Raw genomic sequence first — 22,485 nt, 5'->3', positions numbered from 1 at the left:
GGGCACTGGTAACAAAGTATCACAGCAGGGAGAACATGCAGTGTGAAAAGCTAGGGGGGGATCACAGGGAGGACAGAGGATCAAAAGGAATGCTACAGAGCCATAAGCATAATGGTTATATGGTTAAAGCAACAGAAGTTGCACACACACAAAGATGGAGTCTCTCTGGCTCGCCTGGTTCAGACATAGCATGGGGGCAGGGGACTGATCCTGACATGAGGTTCTGCAGATCTTCTGAGACAGTCAAGTTTCTTTACTGGCTTGGTTACTGTAGAGCAGGGGTAGTCAAACTGCGGCCCTCCGGGTGTCCATGGACTACAATTCCCATGAGCCCCTGCCAGCGAATGCTGGCAGGGGCTCATGGGAATTGTAGTCCATGGACATCTGGAGGGCCGCAGTTTGACTACCCCTGCTGTAGAGCACAGTGCCGCTTCACGCACACATGTCCATAGGGGGAACGGAAACAGATAGTGGTGAATTGCCTTTCTGAAATTGCCTTTCTCCATCGTGCATCAAACACCACAGGCAGAAACGTCTATAAGAGAGCCACTGTCATGTAGTGGTTAAAGAATTTTCAAATAAACATCCAGACAAAGTTCCTGACAGAGCGGTTCCTCAGTGGAACAGGCTTCCTTGGGAGGTGGTGGGTTCTCCTCCTTTGGAAGTTTTTAAGCAGAGCGTAGAGAGCCATCTGACGGAGAGGCTGATTCTATGAACTTAGGCAGGCTGTGAGTGGGTGGGCAGAAGGGACTGTGTCAGTGCTTGGCTCTTGTGGCCCTTTCTTGAATACCCAGGGAAATGCTGATCTCCGCTTTAGGGTCAGAAGGCAAAAAATGGAAAATGTGAGAAGGGGAATCCAAAGGGTTTATGGGTGGCCCTGGGAACTGAACCAATGAAATACCCTTTTTGTCACGTATGACGTCATTATGGCGTCATGGCGAGAAAGTTCGACCTTCATCAAAGGAAAGAAAAAGAAATCATGTAACCCGGTCGTTTGTGGGTGCTTGAACGAATGCACTCAAGGAAAAAAAATGAATGCATATGCTTCACTTGGTCGAATGTTCTAGAAATCTGTCTCATATTATATAAGATGAGGTATATCAAGTATAGTTATTTCATTCTTAGCCTAGGCCTCTTTTAGCCTCGCTCACTGCACAAGCAGCCAGCCCTGGATCCCAAGAAGAGCTCCTAAAAGGGCCATGGCCAGAAGAAAAGGGGGGGAGCTGCTCTACAGGTCTCTCTGCATAAACGCTGGACATTGATTATTTTCGTTTTAAGGAATACTCTGGTTGCAGGGAGTTAGCATGTGGATTCCCTCCCCCCCACCCCCACAAGTTTGCATTTTTCCTTACAGATTATGGAACAGTGGCTTGGATCCTATGCTATACGAACAGTGCCCTGCTTGCAAAGGTGACTGTTTGGGTGACCCCTTGCGATGCCCCAGAAAACTCTCCCCCCACACTCCCAGTAGAGGGCTGGAGGAGAGGTAGATTCCCCAGGAACAGCATGGGGCAAAATGGGAGTCGAGGGGAGGGGGCAGAGAAAATCGCCCTCTTCCTTCTTTGTAGGTAGGATTTGTGCTAGTTTTGTGCCCCACCCCCAATGAAAATGAAGCTGAATTGTGTGCAAACCTGTTGAGTTCTCCACACCACCTTTCACGTTGGAGAATGAAGAGTGTATGTGTGTGTTGTGAATCTGGCTTCTTGGTTTGTTCTCCATGACAGATAGCACCTGTTTACTTTAAAATTCGCTGCCATTACCCTAATTAGAATATGGGCAGGGTGTCATGTGACTCACCAGCGGTGTCTTGATTCTTGTATTTTAACCAGAAAACTGCCTAGAACCAAAGACTAAAGGTGCCATCTACCGGACATAAGCTGGTATTGCAGATCTGGTTTTATTTGCGGTGATGATGCATTTTAGCCACTTAAAGAAGCCTTCAGTTGGCAAGACCAGAGCAAAGTTGTCAAGGATGCGCGGGAGGTCTTGAATCCATAGGGCTGCTGCAAATCAGAAGTGACTTAACTGCACAGAACACACACCCAGTGTTAGGGCATCTGCTTGGCACACCGAAGGTCCCAGGTTCAGTTCTTGGCATCTTGTTAAAGACATCTGGTAGGAGGTGACGTGAAAGGCCCCCAGCCTGAGACCTTGGCCAGCTGCTGCCGGTCACAGTGAACAATACTGATCTTGATGGACCAAGAGAGAAAGGGGCTCCTCCCCTCTCCCTTGCCAGCTCTTTCAACCCGCCACTGCCACGTTTGTACAGGGAGGCAGAGTGAAAGCCAGGGGAGGCTGGGTACAGCAACCTCCCATCTCCCCACACCTGTTCACCATGAAAGGAGTCACAGGAGTTCCAGAAACAGCCTCTCCATCCGGCTTTCTCCTAAGCCCCGCTGTTTCTGTGAGAGTCAAGTTCAAGCCCCTCCTTCCAGAATCAGGGCCCAGTTGCTGAGCTTGGACCACCCCTCGGGTTTCTTGGTGACAGCAGGAATGGGGCAGTGGAGGGGAAAGTCCACTGATTCCCCAAACTTCTCAGAAGTTGGATTGGGTGGGGGGGGGGGAGGGAAAACAAAGAGCAAGAGTCGGATCAGAGCCATGCTCACCTGCAGAGGCTGGGAATATGGGGGAGAGTTGCTTACAAGGAAGTAACTGATTTGTATGGAAGTATGGCATCCCTTAGGGGGAAAAAATCTAGTCTTGCATATGATTAAAGATATTAATTTGGCCTGTAAATCAATTACTTCCCCTCTTAGGAATCACCTGCTTTTATTGTATTATGAGCAAAAAATCATTAATTGGATTTGTCTGTGTCCTTTATAAAGTTTACATCTCCTGTACCTTGTGTTACGTGTTATGGCATACCTGGCCCAGGCTGACAATGTAATTTTTATATCCAGTCTAGCCTCCGTAACAAATGAGTTTGACACCTCTGCCCTAAAATACCCAAAAAGAATCTGCAGAGAGAGCAATCACTCGGCTTCTTTAATGGGCTGGGGGGAGGAATCTTTTATCACACAGGGCTTTACTCTGCTGCTGCTTAGCTGATCACTTTATTTCTGGTTCTTTTCATCTGCCTTGTTTCTAGGGCAAAAGAAAACTTGGTAATTGTCAGAGAGGAGGTAGCTCAGAATATTATTTTTTACTCGGAAAGCAGTTCTCTCTGAAAAAATGTTGGTGACTCCTAATTTTCCACCTTAGGTAGTGATTATCCTTGTATATTCTGTAGGCCAGGGGTAGTCAAACTACGGCCGTCCAGATGTCCATGGACTACAATTCCCAGAAGCCCCTGCCAGCAAATGCTGGGAATTGTAGTCCATGGACATCTGGAGGGCCGCAGTTTGACTACCCCTGCTGTAGACAAATACAGGTCCTTTTCAAGCATGTTGTTTACTCAATGCATATGATAACACCTCTATTGAAAAGTTCAGTATTTTCAGGGTTTTGAAGTTAAGTATTCAGATATGCTACTAGCCCTGTGTAAGTTTTGTAGGACTCTTTACACATAGAGAACGCATTTGCTTTTGTTAACTATGTTCCTTCTTTTTGGGGGGGGAGGTTTAAGCATGTTTTAAATGCCACTTACTGGTATTTCTCAGCGAAGGCCAAAGACAATCCCCCAATAAGGTTGTTGTCGAGAAACAAACATCATCTGACGTAGGAATAAAAGTTATCAGCTTGCTCTCAAGACTGCAGCCTCCTGTGCATTCACCTGGGAGCAAATTCCAGGAGAACCTTTGCATACTCAGGCTCTTAAGGAGACTGGCAGTGTAGTCCTCAACAGAATTACATCCTTCAAAGCCCATGGGCTGCAATAGACTGCAAGGCATGCAAGTCTATTCTAGATGGCAAGGCAGAAGTGGCTGTGCTGTTTTTTCCCTACACTTGGTTGCAAGAACTCCCACCAAGGTTCTTTGTTTTTCAAACAGACCTACTCTAATCAACCTTTTTCTCCCCCAATGACTCACAGAGAACAACGTACTGGAGTTTGGGACCCTGGTCAGCACCTCAAATACCTATGATGGATCTGGCGTCGTGACCGTCAAGACGGACAAGCCTTTGCTCTGGACAATGGGCATCAAAGAGAGTGTGTAGAAGGTTACTCCTGCCCAATAAGGTGCAACCAAGAGAACTTCAAGCAGAAGTTCTCTTTTTTTGAGGGGGAGGGGCATCCAGTAACTTCTTCAGAATTATTTACAATGAAATTGACAAGAAGGTTATTAATATAGGAATTCAAAATGGCATGCTTTGAACTTTTAAAGTGCAGCTTAAATTTGTAGAATGGCAAGGGAGCTTATGGGTTTTGCTTTCAAGCAGTGGTATACTGAAAAGGTCTTTTTAAAAACCTGCAAATAGGTATTTTTATATGCTATGGATTTTTTTTAACAAACAAATCAGGGAAGCTGAAACCCAGTGCCCATTCTTTGAGTGTTATTTATAATGGAGTCTCTTCTCTTTTACTTTTTGTTTTTACTAAAACTGTAACTGCCTCCATCAGAATGCCCACTTGCTATTAACCATTCAAGGGAAGCAAGTAGCAAGTTGCCCAGACAACACAACCACTGCACAACCCATTCCGTGTGCGTGCACACACATGCACACCGCTTGGATCTTTTTTTAGCGCAGCGCAGCCCCTTGAGGAGCTGCATGTGGCGGGCCAGAGCAGAAAGTCACAAAACAGAGAGCTCCGGGGGGGGGGGGGGATGCTACACTTCAGCACAGAACAAAGGCACACTGGAGCAATGAATCACTGGCACCTCAACAACAATTAATCCTGCTGGTTAAAACCCATCACTACACACCCAGACCTGGAAAGGTTTGCCTAGCTGGTTCTGCCAAGCTCTCATCCTTGCATTAAGAAGACACAGATATTTAATGCTAGGCAGAGTTATTCCCATCTAAGCCTTCTGTGGTTGTGGCATCAGACCCCTGGAGAAAGATAAAGCAGGACCGGGCCTTCTGAATTCGCCTGGCCTGCAGAAGTATTGGTGAATTTGGGCATTCATCTTGCATGCAAATTTAAGTGTCCAGTGGCACCTTTAAGACCCACAGAGTTTTATCCAAGGTATGAGTTTTCGTGTGCATGCACACTTCCCCAGATACATTGTAATTGAATGTGAGGAAGTGTGCATGCACACAAAACCACATACTTTGAATATCTTAAAGGTGCCACTGGACTCTAAATTTGTTCTACTGCTTCAGACCAACGCAGCTACCCACTTGGATCCATCTAACTGTAAGCTACATGGTGGAGGCTGCTCATAGCCAACTCTGCTTGAACCCCTGGGACCAACCTTGAACTTAAAGCACTTAACTCGTCATGGCCAAGTTGTTTGAATTGGTGAGACTGTTTCTAAGAGGGCACTATGCTGACCTGTTTTTACACCTAATAAAGGATCTCTTTTAAAAGGCTGTCATTGGTACATTTTTTTACTCCGGAAGTTACCCAGGGCTGGGATCCCTTCAGGCTTGGGGATGAAGTGAAGGAAAGGAGACTAGAGGCCGCCTAAAACCCAACATTTTCCTTTCAAAAGTAAGCTTGGAGACTGAGCGCATGAGGATCATGTTCCAGAGTTCCCTGGGGTCCCCAAAGAAATGGGATATTTCATAAGACAGTCCCTGCAGTGACCTCCCCTCAAAGCTTTAAGAACTGAAGTTAGCACACAGACACAAAGATGCCACACTGGTTTCAGTTTGAAACCTGATTTATACTAGCAAGTAGTAAAAAAGATGCCATTAACCTAGGTGAATTCTTAAGCCGGTAACCAACGTTGTTTTGTGCAACCGCGTGTGATGTCAAGGAGCAAGACCTTCCGATGCATTCAACCACCCCTGTAAAAAAAGACAATACAATTGAGTTATGCAAGTCTGCAATGGAATTTTGGTTGTGAGATTTGCACAAAGTCCATTCTACCACATTACTCAGGAACCAAAAATAATAATCTTTGACTATGTGAAATTCTAGCCCATATCCCAAGTGGAAAGCAGGAACCATTTATATTGTGCAAATATCCTCTTACCTGCAAGGGGTTTATGACCATCTAGAACAGCCTTTATCAACTTTGTTACCATTGAGAAAGCCCTGAAACATTCTTCAGGCTTCAAGAAACTTCAGAAGGGGCATGATCATGCAGAATATGGTTGGGAAGCAACATTATGCCTATGCCCACCTGGGGCCCCTCCCCTTCCCATCTCCTCCAGGCCCATCACTTGCCATTGGGGGGGGGGATTGGGTTGACATAGCAATATATGGTCATATCACTCAATAAAGATTTAACAAATTTTCCACACATTCAGGAAACCCTTCCAGGACTGTCAAGGAACCCCAGGATTTTACGAAATCCTGATCTAGAACAAGCCCTTTATAGAAATAACAGAGGCATGAAAGATCACACATCCCCACCATGTCTAACGGGTGGCAGTCTGTGCTCACACTTCCATTTTGTGTGCAGCCTACATAATGAGCAAGCAGGCTCTTTGATTAGCATTTCTTCTTTGTGTTTCATGAAGGTGCCAAAGATATCTGGGGAATAGCTGAAAAGCCTGCATTGTAACTAGAAGGCTGGATGTAGCTACATGCCCAAGCAAGCCAGAGTCTACCAGACCTCAGAAGCTAAAGCAGGGTCGGCCCTGGCTAGTACCTAGAAAGACTACTAGTACCTCCAAAGACTACCAGGGTCGTCATGTGGGGGCAGGCAATGGCAAACCATCTCCAAATGTCTTTTCCCTGGCTGCCAGACAATCTTGGGATTTCCTGGCTATATTACACACGTGCCATATATCAGTGGTCCCCAACCTTTTTATCACTGGGGACTGGTCAACGCTTGACAATTTTACTGAGGCCCGGCGGGGGGGGGGGGGTAGTCTTTTGCCGAGGGACGTCACCACCGCCTGAGCCCCTGTTCCGCTTGCTTTCCTGCTGCCCACTGGGGGGCGCTGCCAGCAGCAGCTGCACAGTGCCACACCGAGGGGGAGCCCCAGCCATGGCGGCCACCGGACAGCACAAAAGGTGAGGCAGCAGCAGAGTAGCAGGGCAGCCCCTGAGGCAGCAGCCGTGGAGGAAGACGAGGAGGAAGAGGAGCTGCGGCCAGGTACCGACTCATCCCCGGACCGGGGGTTGGGGACCACTGCCATATATGATAAATAAATTAAGTGAAAAGATACTGGGTGCCAAGACACTGCACTTCAAGGAACGAGAAATATGGTTTCCATAAATATCTAATCTTAGGCAGTTCATCACCATTTTGTCATACAATCGGCGCTTCTCTCCGCGTACTTACACAATGATGTTGTTGATAGGGATATGAATCAGTTTTACAAAGAAACCAATAAATCCCATTATTGCAAAACCTATTGCTGTTGCCATGGCAATCTTCTGGAATTCTGTAAATTAAAAAATATATATGTATATTAAAATATAACTGAGCTAGAACATTAAAAGTGGCAACTACTTGAAAGAGAAATGAAAAAAGCTGATGAACGACTTCGGTCTTTTAATAAATCACCATCAAAAAGTAGACCGGTAAACAAACGTCAAGAACTTCATCCGTGATTCAATGATTCAAAGGATTCTCGCTCAAAAAATTTCCTGTGGCTACATCAGTATCCGAATTGCAGTTTCACGGCAATATTAGTTAAAGGGGGGATGGGTAGAAACGCACAATTGTCGGACTCCAGTTAGTCTGCCGACAAACAGTCCCCCATTAACAAATATTGCTGTGAAATTGGTAGGATACTTAGAACTTTTTCTGACGCACACGAGATTACACTCTGAGTACAGAACTTAATGATAGCGAAGAGTGGTGACTTTCGGGACATAACATAGGAATTGGTCTCCAAAAAGGATAAAATTTATATATTACAGATCCCACTGAACTATTCAGCTATGCATTATAGAGAGTTCTATATAGGTATATTTATATATAGAGTGTATTATTATCATCTTGAACACTGAGGAAGACCCAGAAGGGTCGAAACGCATTTGGTCCCTAGTTCTATGTGCTGTTAGTTCGGTATAGTTTTTAAGAAGTTTTTATTCTGTTTTTAATTGTGCACCATAATAAATATTTAACAAATTTTACATTATTTTTATTGTTCAGCTCAACTTGTGAGTTCCTACCTGTTAAGGTTGGTTTTTGTTCCTTTTTTGGTTTAGCAGGATACTGATGTAACCACAAAAAGTCATTATTTGGAGCTTGCCTGTTATGGACTCAAACTTGATCCTGAATTTATCAAAATGGAATGGTTCTCCTTCCGATTGGGCAGTACAGGCAAATGCAACTGAAAAGCCTGCATTAATAGGGCTTCTTTTGCAGTGGCCCCTTCTGACAACCTGCCCTTTCTCTGAAGTGTAGCTCTGACGTGTAGCTCGCAAACTTTGATGTGCAAAAACATTATAATATCACATGACCAGGTACTTGAGGCACAGAGCTTTCATATTTTACACTGTGATGCATTAAAGGGTTCCTTGACATGGAATCCTCTGACAGCACCTGGATGAGCTATCGCAGAGGAATGTTAAGAGGCAGGAAGCATAGAAAAGGAGATTTAGAATTAATTTATTCACTTAGAAGACTGGTTTGGAGGAGGACTCAAGGGGGAAGTGATCGTGATGCCTTGTAATTGTGGCCCCTGATCCCTTTATGCACAGGGAGATCATACCATGCATCTCCTTATCACAGTTCTTTACTGGCCCTGATAATTTCCAAATCAGTCTCAAGAACCCACAATTCTTCTCGCACAGATTGCCCCCCACCCCTGCACATTAGCTCTATTCATGTACAAAACTTTATTTACTTACCAGTTGCTCCTATTGAACCAATCATCTCAGAGCAGCTTACAACAATATGCACAGTAGAACCATACTACCCACACACTCACATATTAAAATTCAGTAAAAACTGTGCCAGCTTTGTCAGGGCCCTGATGTACTCCAGGAGCTCATTCCACCAGGCGGGAGCCATAACCTAAATTCCCTCAAAGATCTAAGAAATATGAACTCAGCACACTAGCTCAGTATTTGAATTAAAAGGGAAAATCAACGATACAACATTAATCCATTGTGAAATACATGACTGATTTCCTTAGGATGTTAGTGCCCCGTATGCATTAAATGATTTCCTCTTACCTTTCCTGTCTGGCTTTGTGCATCTTTTAACAAGCCTGATGGAATCTTTCACAAACTGCCGGCTGGGCTCCACAAACTGCATTACTTGATCCATGATTCACTTCCTGAAAAAAAACAGAGAGGTCACATTCTAACGTATGGTTGGTGCAGAATTTCCCACAAACTGGCTTCAATACAAACTAGGTAGGATTTTATTTTTAACAGAACTGCCAAGTTAATCAAGATTTGAGTTGATGGAAGAAAAAGCTGAGCGAGATCCGAATATCAAAAACATTTCGTTTGCCATTTGATAAATGGGTTACCCTTTGGCTTTAGAGTTCCCCTTCCTCTACCTCAACCACTTATTTATAAAAGCTTCCAACTAGGGTTGGACGCTTCAGCACCAGAAACGGCCGTTTGCTTCTGCTGCAGCCAGCGCCACAGCGCAGGGTGGGAGGGGAGGCGCGGGTGTCAGTGCACCAGTGGGCACGCTGATACCCACGCCTCCCCCCCCCGCGGTACTGGCTGCGGGGGGAGCAAATGGCCGTTTCAGGCGCCAAAGCACCCAACCCTACTCCACTCATGTTAGTCAATGCCCTGAGTTTACAGTGGTCTGTGGCAGGGCATTTTGTCATGTTCATGAAGGCACAGTGTACTAAGAACATCATTCTTGCTGATGTCAGAAAGGAATGACCTCTTACCTCATCCCCAGATAAGACTGGGAGGCTCCCCATACGGCCACCCCCCATCACCTTCCTTTTAGGAACAGCCCATAACCGTTCAACAAAGGCACAGTACTTTTATAGTTGGGGAAGGAAGAGGCATTCCTATAAATACATGAAACCAGGAAAAAAAATATAAAAACTGCAGCCATGATCCCCAATGTGGAGGGTGCCAAACTGTGTGGGGGACTAAAAGGGGGCTGCAGCTCTCTGGCATGCAGACCATGAGGCCAGGAGGCCAGAAGCTGGGAGGAGGGTTGCCAGTTCTGGGATGGGAAATCCCTGGAGATTTGGGGGATGGAGCCTGGGAAGGATACGTTTCAGGAGGGGAAGGATTTCAGTGGGGTATAATGCCATGGCGGCCACCTTCCAATGCAGCCATTTTCTCCAGAGGAACTGATATGTTGCCTGGAGACCAGTTGTGATCCCAGGAGATTACCAGGCCCCACCTGGAGGTTAAAGCAGCCTGTCAGACAGGCTACAAAGAAGCTTGAAAAAGAAACGTCTTTAATTCTGGTTAATACATAATGCCAAAACGTGGACCAGCTAAAAGACATTTTCACTGCTTTTTCCCCCCCAGTGGCTTTACTATAATGTAAAAATGCTAAAATTACCAACAGAAATAAATGGTGGTTTGCCAAGTATCTTAGGACAGTGTACCATAAACAAAAACACTGTACAAAGCCCAGTCTAGTGAAAGCAACATAATTTGAAACTTAACACGGCTCACTCACCCACCTGAAGGTTGGCACCCTTAAGAGGACTGATGGCAAAGATGAACTTGCCCATACATAAGAGCTATACAATGCAACCTTCTGCTTTAGAACAAAGCTTGTGCCCAGCCACACCTTTAAGACCAACACAATTTTACCCAAGGTATAATACTTTGTGTGGCAGAAGCTTATATACCTTGAATAAAACTGTCATCGTCTTCAAGGAGTCACAGGACTCAAACATTGTCCAGCTGCTTCAGAACAACACGGCTACCCACCCGAATCAATCTTCTGCTTCAGCAATAACCGTATATGATCTGTTTATATCATTTATATGCAGAGCCAGCTTGGTGTAGTGGTTAAGAGCCATGGCCTCTGATCTGGTGATTTCCCCAATTCTCCTCCACATGCATCCAGCATGGTGACCGTTCTCTCAGAGCTCTCTCAGCCCCACCTACCTCATGAGGTGTCTCCTGTGGGGAGAGGAAGGGAAGACGATGGTCAGCCCCTCTGAGAGTCTAAGATTGTCCCACTGGGACAATCTGGTCAGACTGAGACTACTTCGGGTGGTGAAAAGTGGGGTTGGGAGACCGGGGCCATTGAGTGTGCGTTGGACAAGGCACTCCAGAAGTCGGTTTCCAGGGCCCATCCTCCTGGGGCCCTTCCTTGCATACCCAGGGAGTCGGGGGATCCTTCTTGGGCGGAGGCCCACCTGGGCGTGAAGCTGGGGCCTCTGTGGCTGGCAGGGAGCTGTGAGTGCCTGCCTTGTGCAGGGGGTCGGTCTAGATAGCCCTGGAGACCCCTTCTCTCTACGATTCTCTCCCCGCCGCCCTCTCTAGGTCTTCCACCCCCACAACCCCCCTGCGAGGTGGGTTCGGCAGAGAGAGGCTTCCAGGACCCCGAGCCACTCTGCACATGGCCCGAGGCACGGCTACTCACCGGCGAACTCCCGCGGGCACTCCTGCTCCAAAGACACGTCGCCACCCAGACCGGAAACCGGAAAAAGGAAGTGACGCTCTTGGGGGAGCGCTCTTCCGGGGGGAGGGGAAAGGGCTGCGCGGCGGCCGCCAAGCGCGTGATCGCGACGTCCGGCTCCCCGTCGAAGCGCCCGCCATGTGCGGGGCAGGGCTGCGATGGGGGGGGGCTCTCGGCGCTTCCCGCCTCCCCCTTTGCCCTGAAGCCCCTCAGGCGGCCGGGAGGGTCTCCGTGCCGGGCTGGGACCCCCGGAGGGTCGCCGGGTGGGCCTGAAGGGCAGCCGCCCTTCCTCCCACGGGGCTAGGAGGAGAGAGCAAATGAGCACAACTTTGGGCCAGAATCACTGGGCACTGCTCTTCTAGCAAAGAATTGCCCCGCTGCCTATTTTGGACCACGGGTAGTCAAACTGCGGCCCTCCAGAGGTCCATGGACTACAATTCCCATGAGCCCCTGCTAGCAGGGGCTCATGGGAATTGTAGTCCATGGACCTCTGGAGGGCCGCAGTTTGACTACCCCACCAGGAAGGGTGGCTGCACACGAAGCTCCTGCCTGGAAGAAGCCTTGGTGGGTGTTCAGGGGTCCACTGGGCTGGAGCTGTGTGCTGCCAAAGGGCCTTTCGGAGGGGGAGTGCTTGGCAACTGGGAGGCCAGCTCTGGCTTGAGAGAGACCCCCAGATTACCCAGGCTAAAAGTATTGCGCTTCGATTTATGGAATTCAATCAGCCCTCTTTGGCTGGCGTTTGGTCCTGGCCCTGATATCCAGGGGCATGCGAGGACTGTCCCACCTCCTCCTCATGGCTGCCCTAGGGCTCAGTGGGATATGACACCGTGAAGTCCACCCTCCTAAACAGCCATTTTCTCCAGGGGACTGATCTCCGTCACCTGGAGACCAGCAGTACTTTTTTGAGGCTCCCCAGCTAGAAATCAGCAGAGCTTGTTGCCCGAGATGACCTAAATCGGGTTGCCAGCTCTGGACTTGGAAATACCCAGAGAGTCTAGGAGGGGGTGGAATGTGGGGTGGGGAGGGGCCTCAGTGGAGTATAATGCAATGGAATCTGTCCTTCAAAGCAGGCATTTTGTCTTTACAGAGGAGCTATAATTCCAGAGGATCCCCATGTTCCACTTGGGACTGGCATCCTTAGTTGGGAAATACCTGGAAACTGTAGGGGTAGAGTCAGTAGTGAGCAGAATTGTTCTCTCTTGCCCCAGAGGGACAAACCAGAATGAATGGGATGAAATTAATTCAAAAGAAATTCCATCTAAACATCCGGAAGAAGTTCCTGACAGTGAGAGTGGTTCCTCAGTGGAACAGGCTTCCTCGGGAGGTGGTGGGTTCTCCATCTTTGGAAATTTTTAAACAGAGGCTAGATAGCCATCTGACGGAGAGGCTGATTCTGTGAAGGCTCAAGGGGGTGGCAGGTGACAGTGGAGGAGCAATTGGGATGTGAGTGTCCTGCATAGTGCAGGGGGTTGGACTAGACCCATGAGGTCCCTTCCAACTCTATGATTCTATGATTTTATGAGTGGGATTTGGGGCGGGAAGAGACCTCAGTGGAGTATAATGCTATGGCGTCCACCCTCAAAACCACCATTTTCTTGAGGGGAACTGATCTCTGTCACCTGGAGATGAGCTATAATTACAGGGGAACCTCAGAACTGACCTGGGGACTGGCATCCCGAGGCCCCAGCTGATGGTTCCTAGGAAGAGGATCGCCTGGGGTTGCCAGCTCCAGGTTAGAAACCTGAGGAGGGCAGATGTTGGGAAGGGGAGGGGCCTCAGTGGACCTCACTGGCAGTCTTCAAGCAAAGGTTGGATACACACTTTTCTTGGATGCTTTAGGATGCTTTGGGCTGATCCTGCGTTGAGCAGGGGGTTGGACTAGATGGCCTGAATGGCCCCATCCAACTCTGTGATTCTGTGATAATTTTTTTTAAATTATACTTCCATTTTAAGGTTGCCCCTTCCTGCGCCACAGAATGCACCTTCCAAAGCAACCACTGTCTCTAGAGCAGTGGTCCCCAACCTTTATTAGGCCGGGGACCGGCAGGGCATCGGGCTGCGCCCGCGGGGACCGCGCCCGCGCGGGCCACGCCCACGCTTCTGGCCGCGCCCGCGGGCCGCACCCGCGCATCGAGCTGCGCCCACGAGCCACGCCCGCGGATCGGGCCTGCACGGGCGCAGCCCGGCCCCGATTCCGTCTCCCCGCCCTCCCGCAGTAAGTAGCTTCCCGGGCCGCAAGCTTGCGGCCTGGGAAGTTTTTTACTGCGGGGGGGGCGGGGCGGGGAGAGGGAGCTGCGGCCCGGCGCCATGGCCTTCGCGGCCCGGCACCGGGCCGCGGCCCGCAGGTTGGGGACCACTGCTCTAGAGGAACTGATCTATCATCTGAAGAGCGGCTGTATTCCCAGTCGATCACCAGCCACTGCTTGGAGGTTGGCAACTAACAACTTTTGCTCTGTGATTGGAATTACAGCCCCCCCCCCCCCTCAAGGCATGATGCCCCTTGGAAGTAGCAGAAGTGCTCTGGGACTGGAATGGCCACACAAACACACACAAAGATACCTTCTGGCATTAGCAGGACTGGGACTGGGTGGCCAGGGGCCACCAGCGGGAGGGCAGAGGGATAGTGTTACCAGATCTGGGTTGAGAAATTCCTGGAGATTTGGGGATGGAGCCAGGGGAGGAGAGAGACCTCTGTGGAGCACAGTGTCACAGCGTTGATTGTCCAAAGCAGCCATTTTCTTCAGGATCTCTGTTGCCTGGAGATGAGTTGTGATTTTGGGAACGATGCCTCCTGCGAGCAGCAGTAGAGTTTTGGACTAGCATGACAGCCCCCTGAGTGGAATGATGGCCCCTGGGATTATATTTCTGGGTGGATGACCTTTAACCTACTCACTCACTCCCTCAGCCTGGCCATGATGTGATTGATGACATCATAAAATCTCCCTTTGTTTTTGAAGAGCGCTTGCTGAGTTTTAGCACATGGATGTAGGAGTAGTCATACTTAATAGAAACATGGGAGAGGAAAGATGAGGGCCGTTTGTCATCAGGTTGTTCAGGAACTTAACAACTAAGCCCCCTCTCTCAAATCCATTTCCTTCCTTCCTTCCCTGTTTAGAGCTGGATTTGCACTTCCTGTATCTTCTTCTTCCTCTTTCCCCTTCACAATGGATCCTAGGAAAGTTCGTAGTGACAGCATTGTCAAGACTAGTCAGAATTCCGTCAGCTCTGAAGACCGATTATTTGTGGTGGAGTCTGTAGAAATCATAAGCAGTTCCTCAGCACCCGATCTGAACAGCATTTATGTTTGTGATGGGGGAGATAGGCTTCTGGGAGGCACCGGAAGCACTGAGCACAGTTTGGGGACTTTTAAAGAGGAAATGATAGAATCCTGTGAAATCAACCTTCACAAAGTAGAGTGCAAAGACATATCTGACGAGGTGGAGAATCTGGTCACCGAAAAAAGCAGGGAGGCTTTTGAAGTCTGGGCTAAAGGTGAGCTTCAGAAAGCCATTGAGTTGTTCACCGAGGCCATAGAGCTCAATCCACATCTTCCCAGTTCATATATAAATCGGGCTAATGTTTTTGTGCAGCTAAAGGAGCTACATGCTGCCATTAAAGACTGTAACGCAGCCATTCGGCTTGATCCCAATTCATCAGAGCCATTCAAATTGCAACGAGAAGCACTCCGGATTTCGAGGGATTCAAGAGAGGCAGCGTGTGATTTTGTTTTAGCCTGCAGGTTGAATTACGATGAAGAGGCCAATGCTGTGATTATGAGACTAAAGATGGGGTTCCAGAGGATTTCGGAGAGACTGACGGAGTATACCACCCAAAGACTTCAGGAGCCCAAGATACGGGAGGTGGTGAGGCATGTACGAGCTACTTCGGATGATCAAGGGAAAGGCGGGAGAGTGGGAGCCCCTAGCACACTTTTGAACAATGAAACAGAAGAGGTAATCACGTTAGATCATGCTGATCACCTCCAAGAGTTGGTACATGAAGATCTGGAGATCGCAGCTCAGAAGTGGAAGCAGGTCAGTGAAAAAAAGAAGGAAGCTCTTGCTGCAGTGAAGAAAGGTGAACTGCAAAGAGCTGTCGTCCTGTTTACTGAGGCTATTCAATCAAACCCTAGCGCTACTGACTTGTATGCTAGCCGAGCCAGGATTTTCCTGCAGCTGCAGATGGCCAATGCAGCCGTAAGGGACTGCAACCAAGCCATAGCCATAAACCCTTACTCAGCATTGTCTTATAAATGCCGTGGGACAGCATATCGTGTCCTAAGAGACTGGGAAAAGGCGGCCAAAGATTTAACAATGGCCTGTCAATTAGATTACGATGAAAGTACCTATGCAATGCTGAAGGAGGTCCAGGCTGAGGCCTTCAAAATGGGTCAGCCAACAGCACTGAAAAATGATGAAGCATTGCAAGTACAGGAACCAGAAGTTCAGGAAGGAGCTATACAGATATGCATTGATAAGTCTGAGAATGAGGACAGCGATTTGGATATTGATACTGCAGAAGTGGTGGAGCCAGTTTCACGAGAGATGGGTGATGAAAGGTTGACGGTGACAGAAGAAATGCGGAAACAGGCCAATGAAAGGAAGAGAGAGGCCTTCGATGCAGTCAATAAGGGTGAACTTTTAAGAGCAATAGAGCTTTTCACTGAAGCCATTAAGCTCAATCCACACCTTGCCATCTTATATGCAAACCGGGCCAGTACCTACCTGAAGCTTCAGAAGCCCAGTGCTGCCATCAGAGACTGTGATAAAGCTATACAGATGAACCCTGATTCGGCACAGCCCTACAAGTGGAGAGGAAAAGCTTTTTTGTTACTTGGTTACTGGCAGAAGGCTATGAAGGACCTTGCCATGGCCTGTCAATTAGATTATGATGAAGAATCCTGTGCCATGTTAAGGGAAGTGCAATCAAAGGCTCTGGAAAGTGCCAGGTACTGGAGGAAGTATGAGAAAGAACAGGAGGGGAAAAAAGATAACAAAATATGGGATACAATTCAGAAACCTCCTGAAAACCATGAAGGAATTCAAGCTACCCAAGCACAGTTGGAAAGTGATCACAAGAGAGCTATGGGAAATCAGAGGAGCACTTTGGGGCAAAGCATAAGGAAACATCAACACATCAGAGAGGCAACGCTAAAGAAACAGGAGCACATGCCCCAGAATGAGGTGGGTGGAGGTCTGTGGGAAGGGATGAGACAACCATGGAGAACTTGTGAAGAGATAGAAAGGCAAGGAAACTTTCAGCAAAAATTATTGTTGGAAGAAGAGAATTCTCAGCTTAAGGAACTGAAAAACCATGGGTTGATCCAGCAGAAAGACCTGGAGGAACAGTTGAGAGCCCTTCAGGAAGAGCTGGAGGAAAAATTAAGAGTTCAAGAAGAAGAACTAGCTCTAGAGGAGAAAATTTTGCAAATAATATTAGAAGAACAAGAAAGATCAGAGCAGAAGATACTTAAAGATCAGGAAGAAGCCTACCAAAAGCTCCGAGAAGAACAAGAAAGAGCCCACAGAATGGCTGTAGAGGAACTGGCATCGCTTCAGCAACAGGCTCTGGAAGAGTTGGCAATAGCTCGGAAGAAAGCTTTGGAAGAACAGGAAAGAGCTCAGCAGCAGGCACTGGAAGAACAGAGGAGAGCTCAGAAAGCATTAGAAAATCTGGAAAAGGTTCATGAACAAGTACTGGAAGAACTCCAGCAAGCCCAGAAAGCATTGGAAAACCTGGAAAGAGCTCATAAACAGGCACTGGACGAACAGAAAAGAGCCCAGGTGGCAGCCAGGGAAGAACAGGAGAAAGCACAGAAAAAATCTCTAGAAGAAAAAAAGAGGATAGAGGCAACCCTGGAAGAACTTTCAAAGACTCAAAGAAAGGTCCTAGATCAACAGGAGAAGGCTGAGATGAAAGCACTGAAAGAAATAGAGCTTGTTCAGAAGGCTCAAAAAGAACTTTCAGAAATTCAAAGAAAGATCCTAGAAGACCTGGAAAGGGCAGAGAAAGCCATGCAAGAACGGGAGGTAGCAGAGGCGGGCCTAGAAGAACTTTCAAAGAATCATAGGAAGATCCTAGAAGAACAGAAAAAAGCTGAGAATAAAGCAAAGGAGGAAAGAAAAATGGCTGAAGCAGACCTGGAAGAACTTGTAAAGATTCAGAGAAAGATTTTAGCTGAGCAAGAAGAAGCTGAAAAGAAAGTAATGTGTGAAATACAGAAAGTTCAAAAGGCCAGGGAAGAACTTTCAGAAATTCACTTAAAATTCCTTGAAGAAGAAGAAAGGACTAAGAAAGCTATGAAAGAACGAGAAGTGGCTGAGGTAGCCCTGGAAGAGCTTTCAAAGATTCATAAGACAGTCCTAGAAGAACTGGAAAGTGCTAAGAAAGCTACTCAAGAACAAGAGATGGCCTTAGCAGCCTTGGAAGAACTTTCAATGACTCATAGAAAAGTCCTGGAAGAACAGGAAAGGGCCGAGAAGAAACTAAAGGAGGAAAGAAAGATGGCTGAAGCAAGCCTAGAAGAACTTACAAAGACTCAGAGAAAAATCCTAGATGAACAAGAGGAAGCTGAAAAGAAAGCAATGTATGAAATTCAGAGAGCTCAAAAAGCCAAGGAAGAACTTTCAGAAGTTCAGATAAAAGTTTTTGAAGAACAGGAAAAAGCTAAAAAAGCCGTACAAGAACAAGAGATGGCCATAGCAGTCTTAGAAACACTTTCAAAGACTCACAAGAAGGTTCTAGAAGAACAGGAAAGGGCTGAGAGGAAAGCAGTGGAGGACAGAAGGATGGCTGAAGTAGATCTGGAAGAACTTGCAAAGATTCAGAGAAGGATCCTGGATGAACAAGAAGCAGCTGAAAAGAAAGCCATGTATGAAATGCAGAGAGCGCAAAAAGCCATGGAAGAACTTTCAGAAATTCAGATAAAGGTTCTTGAAGAACAGGAAAGAGCTAAAAAAGCAATTAAGGAACGAGAAGTGGCTGAGGCAGCCTTGGAAGAGCTTTCAAGGAGTCATAGGTTAATCTTAGAAGAACAGGAAAGTGCTGAGAAGAAAGCCATGCAAGAAAGAATGATGGCTGAAGCAGTCCTGGAAGAACTTTCAAAAACTCATAGGAAGATCCTAGAAGAACATGAAAGGGCTGAGAGGAAAACAATGGAGGAAAGAAAGATAGCTGAAGCAGACCTGGAAGAACTTGCAAAGATTCAGAAACAGATCCTAGATGAACAAGAAGAAGCTGAAAGGAAAGCAATGTATGAAATACAGAGAGCTCAAAAAGCCAAGGAAGAACTTTCAGAAATTCAGATAAAGGTCCTTGAAGAACAGGAAAAAGCTAAGAAAGCAATGCAAGAACGGGAAATGGCAGAATTGGCCTTGGAAGAGCTTTCAAATATTCATAGAGTGGTTCTTGAAGAAAAGGAAAGGACCGAGAAGAAAGCCATGCAAGAAAGAATGATGGTCGAGGCAGCCCTGGAAGAACTTTCAAAGAAGCATGAGAAGGTTCTAGAAGAACAGGAAAAAGCTGAGAGAAAAGCAATGGAGGAAAGAAAGATAGCTGAAGCAGACCTGGAAGAACTTGCAAAGATTCAGAGAAGGATCCTGGATGAACAAGAAGAAGCTGAAAGGAAAGCAATGTATGCAATGCAGAAAGCTCAAAAAGCCAAGGATGAACTCTCAGAAATTCAGATAAAGGTCCTGGAAGAACAAGAAAAAGCTAAGAAAGCAATGCAGGAACGGGAAATGGCTGAGTTGGCCCTGGAAGAGCTTTCAGATATTCATAGGGTAGTCCTAGAAGAACAGGAAAGGGCTGAGAAGAAAGCAATGCAAGAAAGAATAATGGCTGAGGTAGCCCTGGAAGATCTTTCAAAGACTCATAAGAAGGTTCTAGAAGAACAGGAAAGGGCTGAGAGGAAAGCAATGGAGGACAGAAGGATGGCTGAAGCAGATCTGGAAGAACTTGCAAAGATTCAAAGAAAGATCCTCGATGAACAAGAAGAAGCTGAAAAGAAAGCCATGTATGAAATGCAGAGAGCGCAAAAAGCCATGGAAGAACTTTCAGAAATTCAGATAAAGGTTCTTGAAGAACAGGAAAAGGCTAATAAAGCAATGCAAGAACGAATAATGGCTGAGTCAGCCCTGGAAGAGCTTTCAAATCTTCATAAGGAGGTCCTTGAAGAACAGGAAATGGCTGAGAAGAAAGCAATGCATGAAAGAATGATGGCTGAGGCAGCCCTGGAAGAACTTTCGAAAGCCCAAAGGAGGGTCTTAGAAGAACATGAAAAGCTTGAGCAGACAGCACTGAAAGAAAGAGAGAGAGCTCAAAAAGCCCAGGAAGAACTTATGAAGATTCAGGGGAAGGTCCTAGAAGAACAAGAAAGGGCTAAGAAAGCACTGAAGGAAAGGCATATGGTTGAGTCAGCGCTGGAAGAACTTGAAAGAATTCACAAGAAGACCCTGCAAGACCAGGAGAAGGCTAAAAAGAGAGTGATGAAAGAAACAGAGACAGTTCAAAAGGCCCAGGAAGAACTTTTAAAGATTCAGGAAAAGTGCCTAGAAGAACAGGAAAAGGCTAACAGAGCAATCAAAGAAAGAAAAACAGCCGAGGCAGCCCTGAAAGAACTTTCAGAACTCCAAAGAAAGGTATTAGAAGAGCAGGAAACAATGGAGAAAAGAGCAATGAAAGAGAGAGAGAAAGCAGAGAGAGCCCAAGAAGAACTGGAGCTCAGACAGAAGAAAGCCCTGGAGGAACTGGAGGCAACTAGAAGAAAGGCTATGGAAGAAAATGAAAGAGCCCAACAAAAGGCCCTAGAGGAGCAAAGGAAAGCACAGGTGGCTATAAAAGAACTGGAGAGAGCGCATGCTAGAGCCATGGAGAAACAGCAAAGAATTCAGAAAATAGCCTTAGAAGAACAGAAGAGAGCTAAAACGGCACTCAGTGAACTGGAAGAAACACAGAAAAAGGCACTAGAAGAACAAGAGAGAGCACAGAAATTGGCCAGAGATGAACAACTGAGAGCTCACCATGCTATAGAGGAACTGGCAAAACTTCAGAAAATAGCTTTGGAGGAACAAGAAGCAGCACAAAAGGCAGCCTTGGCAGAACAGCAGAAAGCAAAGAAGATGTTTAAGGAACTGGAAGAAGCACAGAAAAAGGCTGTGGAGGAACAACAGCGGTTACAGAGGAAAGCCATAGAGCACCAAGAGAGAGCTCGTGTAGCTATGGGAGAATTGGCAAAGGCACACAAGACCACTCTAGGGGAACAACACAGGGCTGAGAAGAAGGCCCTAGAAGAACAGAAAAGAGCTCAAATAGCCATTGGAGAACTAGAGAGAGCAAAAAAGGAAATGGGAAGCGTGCCCCATAAAAATCCAGTATCAACCAAGGGGGAGCTTGGGGAACCTAACATAAGGCCCACAAAAAGTGTTAAAGAACCTGAAGGTATTCTGAAGAAAGGCCTAGAGCACAGCGTCATTCATAAACAGATCTCTATTGAACCAGGGAAGAAAGAACAACCACAACCAAAGAAGGCCACAGAACTTGAGAAGAGTTCGTCAAGACCTGCAGCAAACTCTGTTTTAGACTTTCTTGAAATTGAGTGAACTCCAGATCCTGCTGCTTCAGGAGGCTCAGAAAAACAACCTCGAAGGTCACCTACAAGCCATTGTGTTCAAGAACAGAACCTTGAAGGGCACCTACAAGCCATTGTGTTCAAGAACAGAACCTTGAAGGACACCTACAAGCCATTGTGTTCATGAACAGAACCTTGAAGGGCACCTACAAGCCATGAACAGAACCTTGAAGGGCACCTACAAGCCATGAACAGAACCTTGATGTGCACCTACAAGCTATGAACAGAACCTTGAAGGGCACCTACAAGCCATTGTGTTCAAGAACAGAACCTTGAAGGGCACCTACAAGCCATGAACAGAACCTCGAAGGTCACCTAGAAGCCATTGTATTCAAGAACAGAACCTTGAAGGGCACCTACAAGCCATTGTGTTCATGAAAGTAAAGTTGGGAAGGAAGGAAGGAAGGAGGAAAGGTCGAGTGTTATGTTTCTAGGGAGGGAAATGATCCGTGCTGGAAGCATGGTCATAAGAACAATTTTCACTGGGATATAGAAGTCAGCTAACAGCACATGACACAACTAGGCTTAACACTCTGTCTCCAGTTATGGTCGAAAAGCCTGAGCCTCTCCTTTCTAGAGAGTAGTGTTGTGCATGGCGGCGTCCGAATTGGCCGCTCCGGGCTGCTGGAGCCAGCACCTCACTGCAGGGGGCGGGGGGCGTGGCTGCGCACCCTCCCTCCCACCCTCACAGGGTGAGGTGCTGGCTCTGGCAGCCCAGAGTAGCCGATTCAGATGCCACCGCGCACAACTCTACTAGAGAGCCTCTGGGACTTGTCCTTGATGCAATAGTACCAATAGACCACAGAGAAGGCCTTTTGATTTTCAAGCAGCTACCCATATAGAAAGGATTCGATCTGCCCTCTTCACCCAGCATTTGGTCCTGGCCGTGATACCCAGGGGCATGTGATGGCATTCTGGTCATGTCGCCACGAGTGCCCTCGGGCTCACCCGGGAGGTAGCGGTTGTAAAACTTGTTGGCTCCTCCTCCATACTGAAAAAGTTGGCCAAATAGGACCAGTGCCCATATTGCTCTTTTCGCCCCTCCTTAGCAAGTTTTCAGTTGGCCCCTTTAAAACATGTTAATTCTTTCCAACACTTTCTGACGCAGTTCAAAGACAGGCCTTTAGAAACGTATTTTTAATAGTAGGTGCAGTTGGTTTCCCCCTTTAAATCCTCTCTGTCATAAGTTTCCTACATCAGTCCGGGGACTGGGACCGGTCCGTGGATCAGTCGTTACCGGGCCGCAGCTCCTCCTTGTCCTCCTCTCCGGCTGCTGCCTTGGGGGCTGCCCTGCCACTCTGCTGCCGGCTCACCTTTGGTGCTCTCTGGTGGCCGCCATGG

General features: G+C 47.2%; 3 protein-coding genes across 5 annotated transcripts in view; 2 read left to right on the top strand and 1 right to left on the bottom strand.

Annotated features, from left to right (window-relative positions):
- Nucleotides 1–5,409, top strand: part of TPK1 (thiamin pyrophosphokinase 1) — a 293,388-nt gene extending 287,979 nt beyond the window's left edge. For all 3 annotated transcript variants that reach the window (XM_077303441.1, XM_077303442.1, XM_077303440.1), the window contains one exon: nt 3,971–5,409. In XM_077303441.1, the coding sequence (XP_077159556.1) occupies nt 3,971–4,095 (125 nt within the window). In that variant the 3' untranslated portion in view covers nt 4,096–5,409. The remainder of the gene's footprint in view (nt 1–3,970) is intronic.
- Nucleotides 5,410–5,687: 278 nt separating this feature from the next.
- SEC61G (SEC61 translocon subunit gamma) lies at nt 5,688–11,631 on the bottom strand. The gene is made up of 4 exons (XM_077303443.1): nt 11,481–11,631; nt 9,128–9,231; nt 7,281–7,383; nt 5,688–5,832 (listed from the first exon to the last, which is right to left on the bottom strand). The coding sequence occupies exons 2-4, from the start codon at nt 9,219–9,221 to the stop codon at nt 5,823–5,825; spliced, it is 207 nt and encodes a 68-aa protein (XP_077159558.1). The 5' UTR covers nt 9,222–9,231; nt 11,481–11,631; the 3' UTR covers nt 5,688–5,822.
- Nucleotides 11,632–14,493: 2,862 nt separating this feature from the next.
- LOC143820563 (uncharacterized) lies at nt 14,494–21,119 on the top strand. The gene has a single exon (XM_077303541.1). The coding sequence runs from the start codon at nt 14,681–14,683 to the stop codon at nt 21,113–21,115; it is 6,435 nt and encodes a 2,144-aa protein (XP_077159656.1). The 5' UTR covers nt 14,494–14,680; the 3' UTR covers nt 21,116–21,119.
- The last annotated feature ends 1,366 nt before the right edge of the window (nt 21,120–22,485 follow it).

This window comes from Paroedura picta, chromosome 11, assembly GCF_049243985.1.
Source record: "Paroedura picta isolate Pp20150507F chromosome 11, Ppicta_v3.0, whole genome shotgun sequence".
Taxonomy (NCBI): Eukaryota; Metazoa; Chordata; class Lepidosauria; order Squamata; family Gekkonidae; genus Paroedura; species Paroedura picta.
Note: the sequence above shows the minus strand (reverse complement) of the source record. Positions and strands in the feature narration are given on the sequence as shown.

Coding starts and splice junctions, on each gene's coding strand:
- SEC61G (XM_077303443.1), bottom strand. CDS start 9,221: ATGGATCAAGTAATGCAGTTTGTGGAGCCCAGCCGGCAGTTTGTGAAA. Junction 7,384..9,127: donor CACAAAGCCAGACAGGAAAG/GTAAGAGGAAAT, acceptor TTTAATTTACAG/AATTCCAGAAGATTGCCATG.
- LOC143820563 (XM_077303541.1), top strand. CDS start 14,681: ATGGATCCTAGGAAAGTTCGTAGTGACAGCATTGTCAAGACTAGTCAG.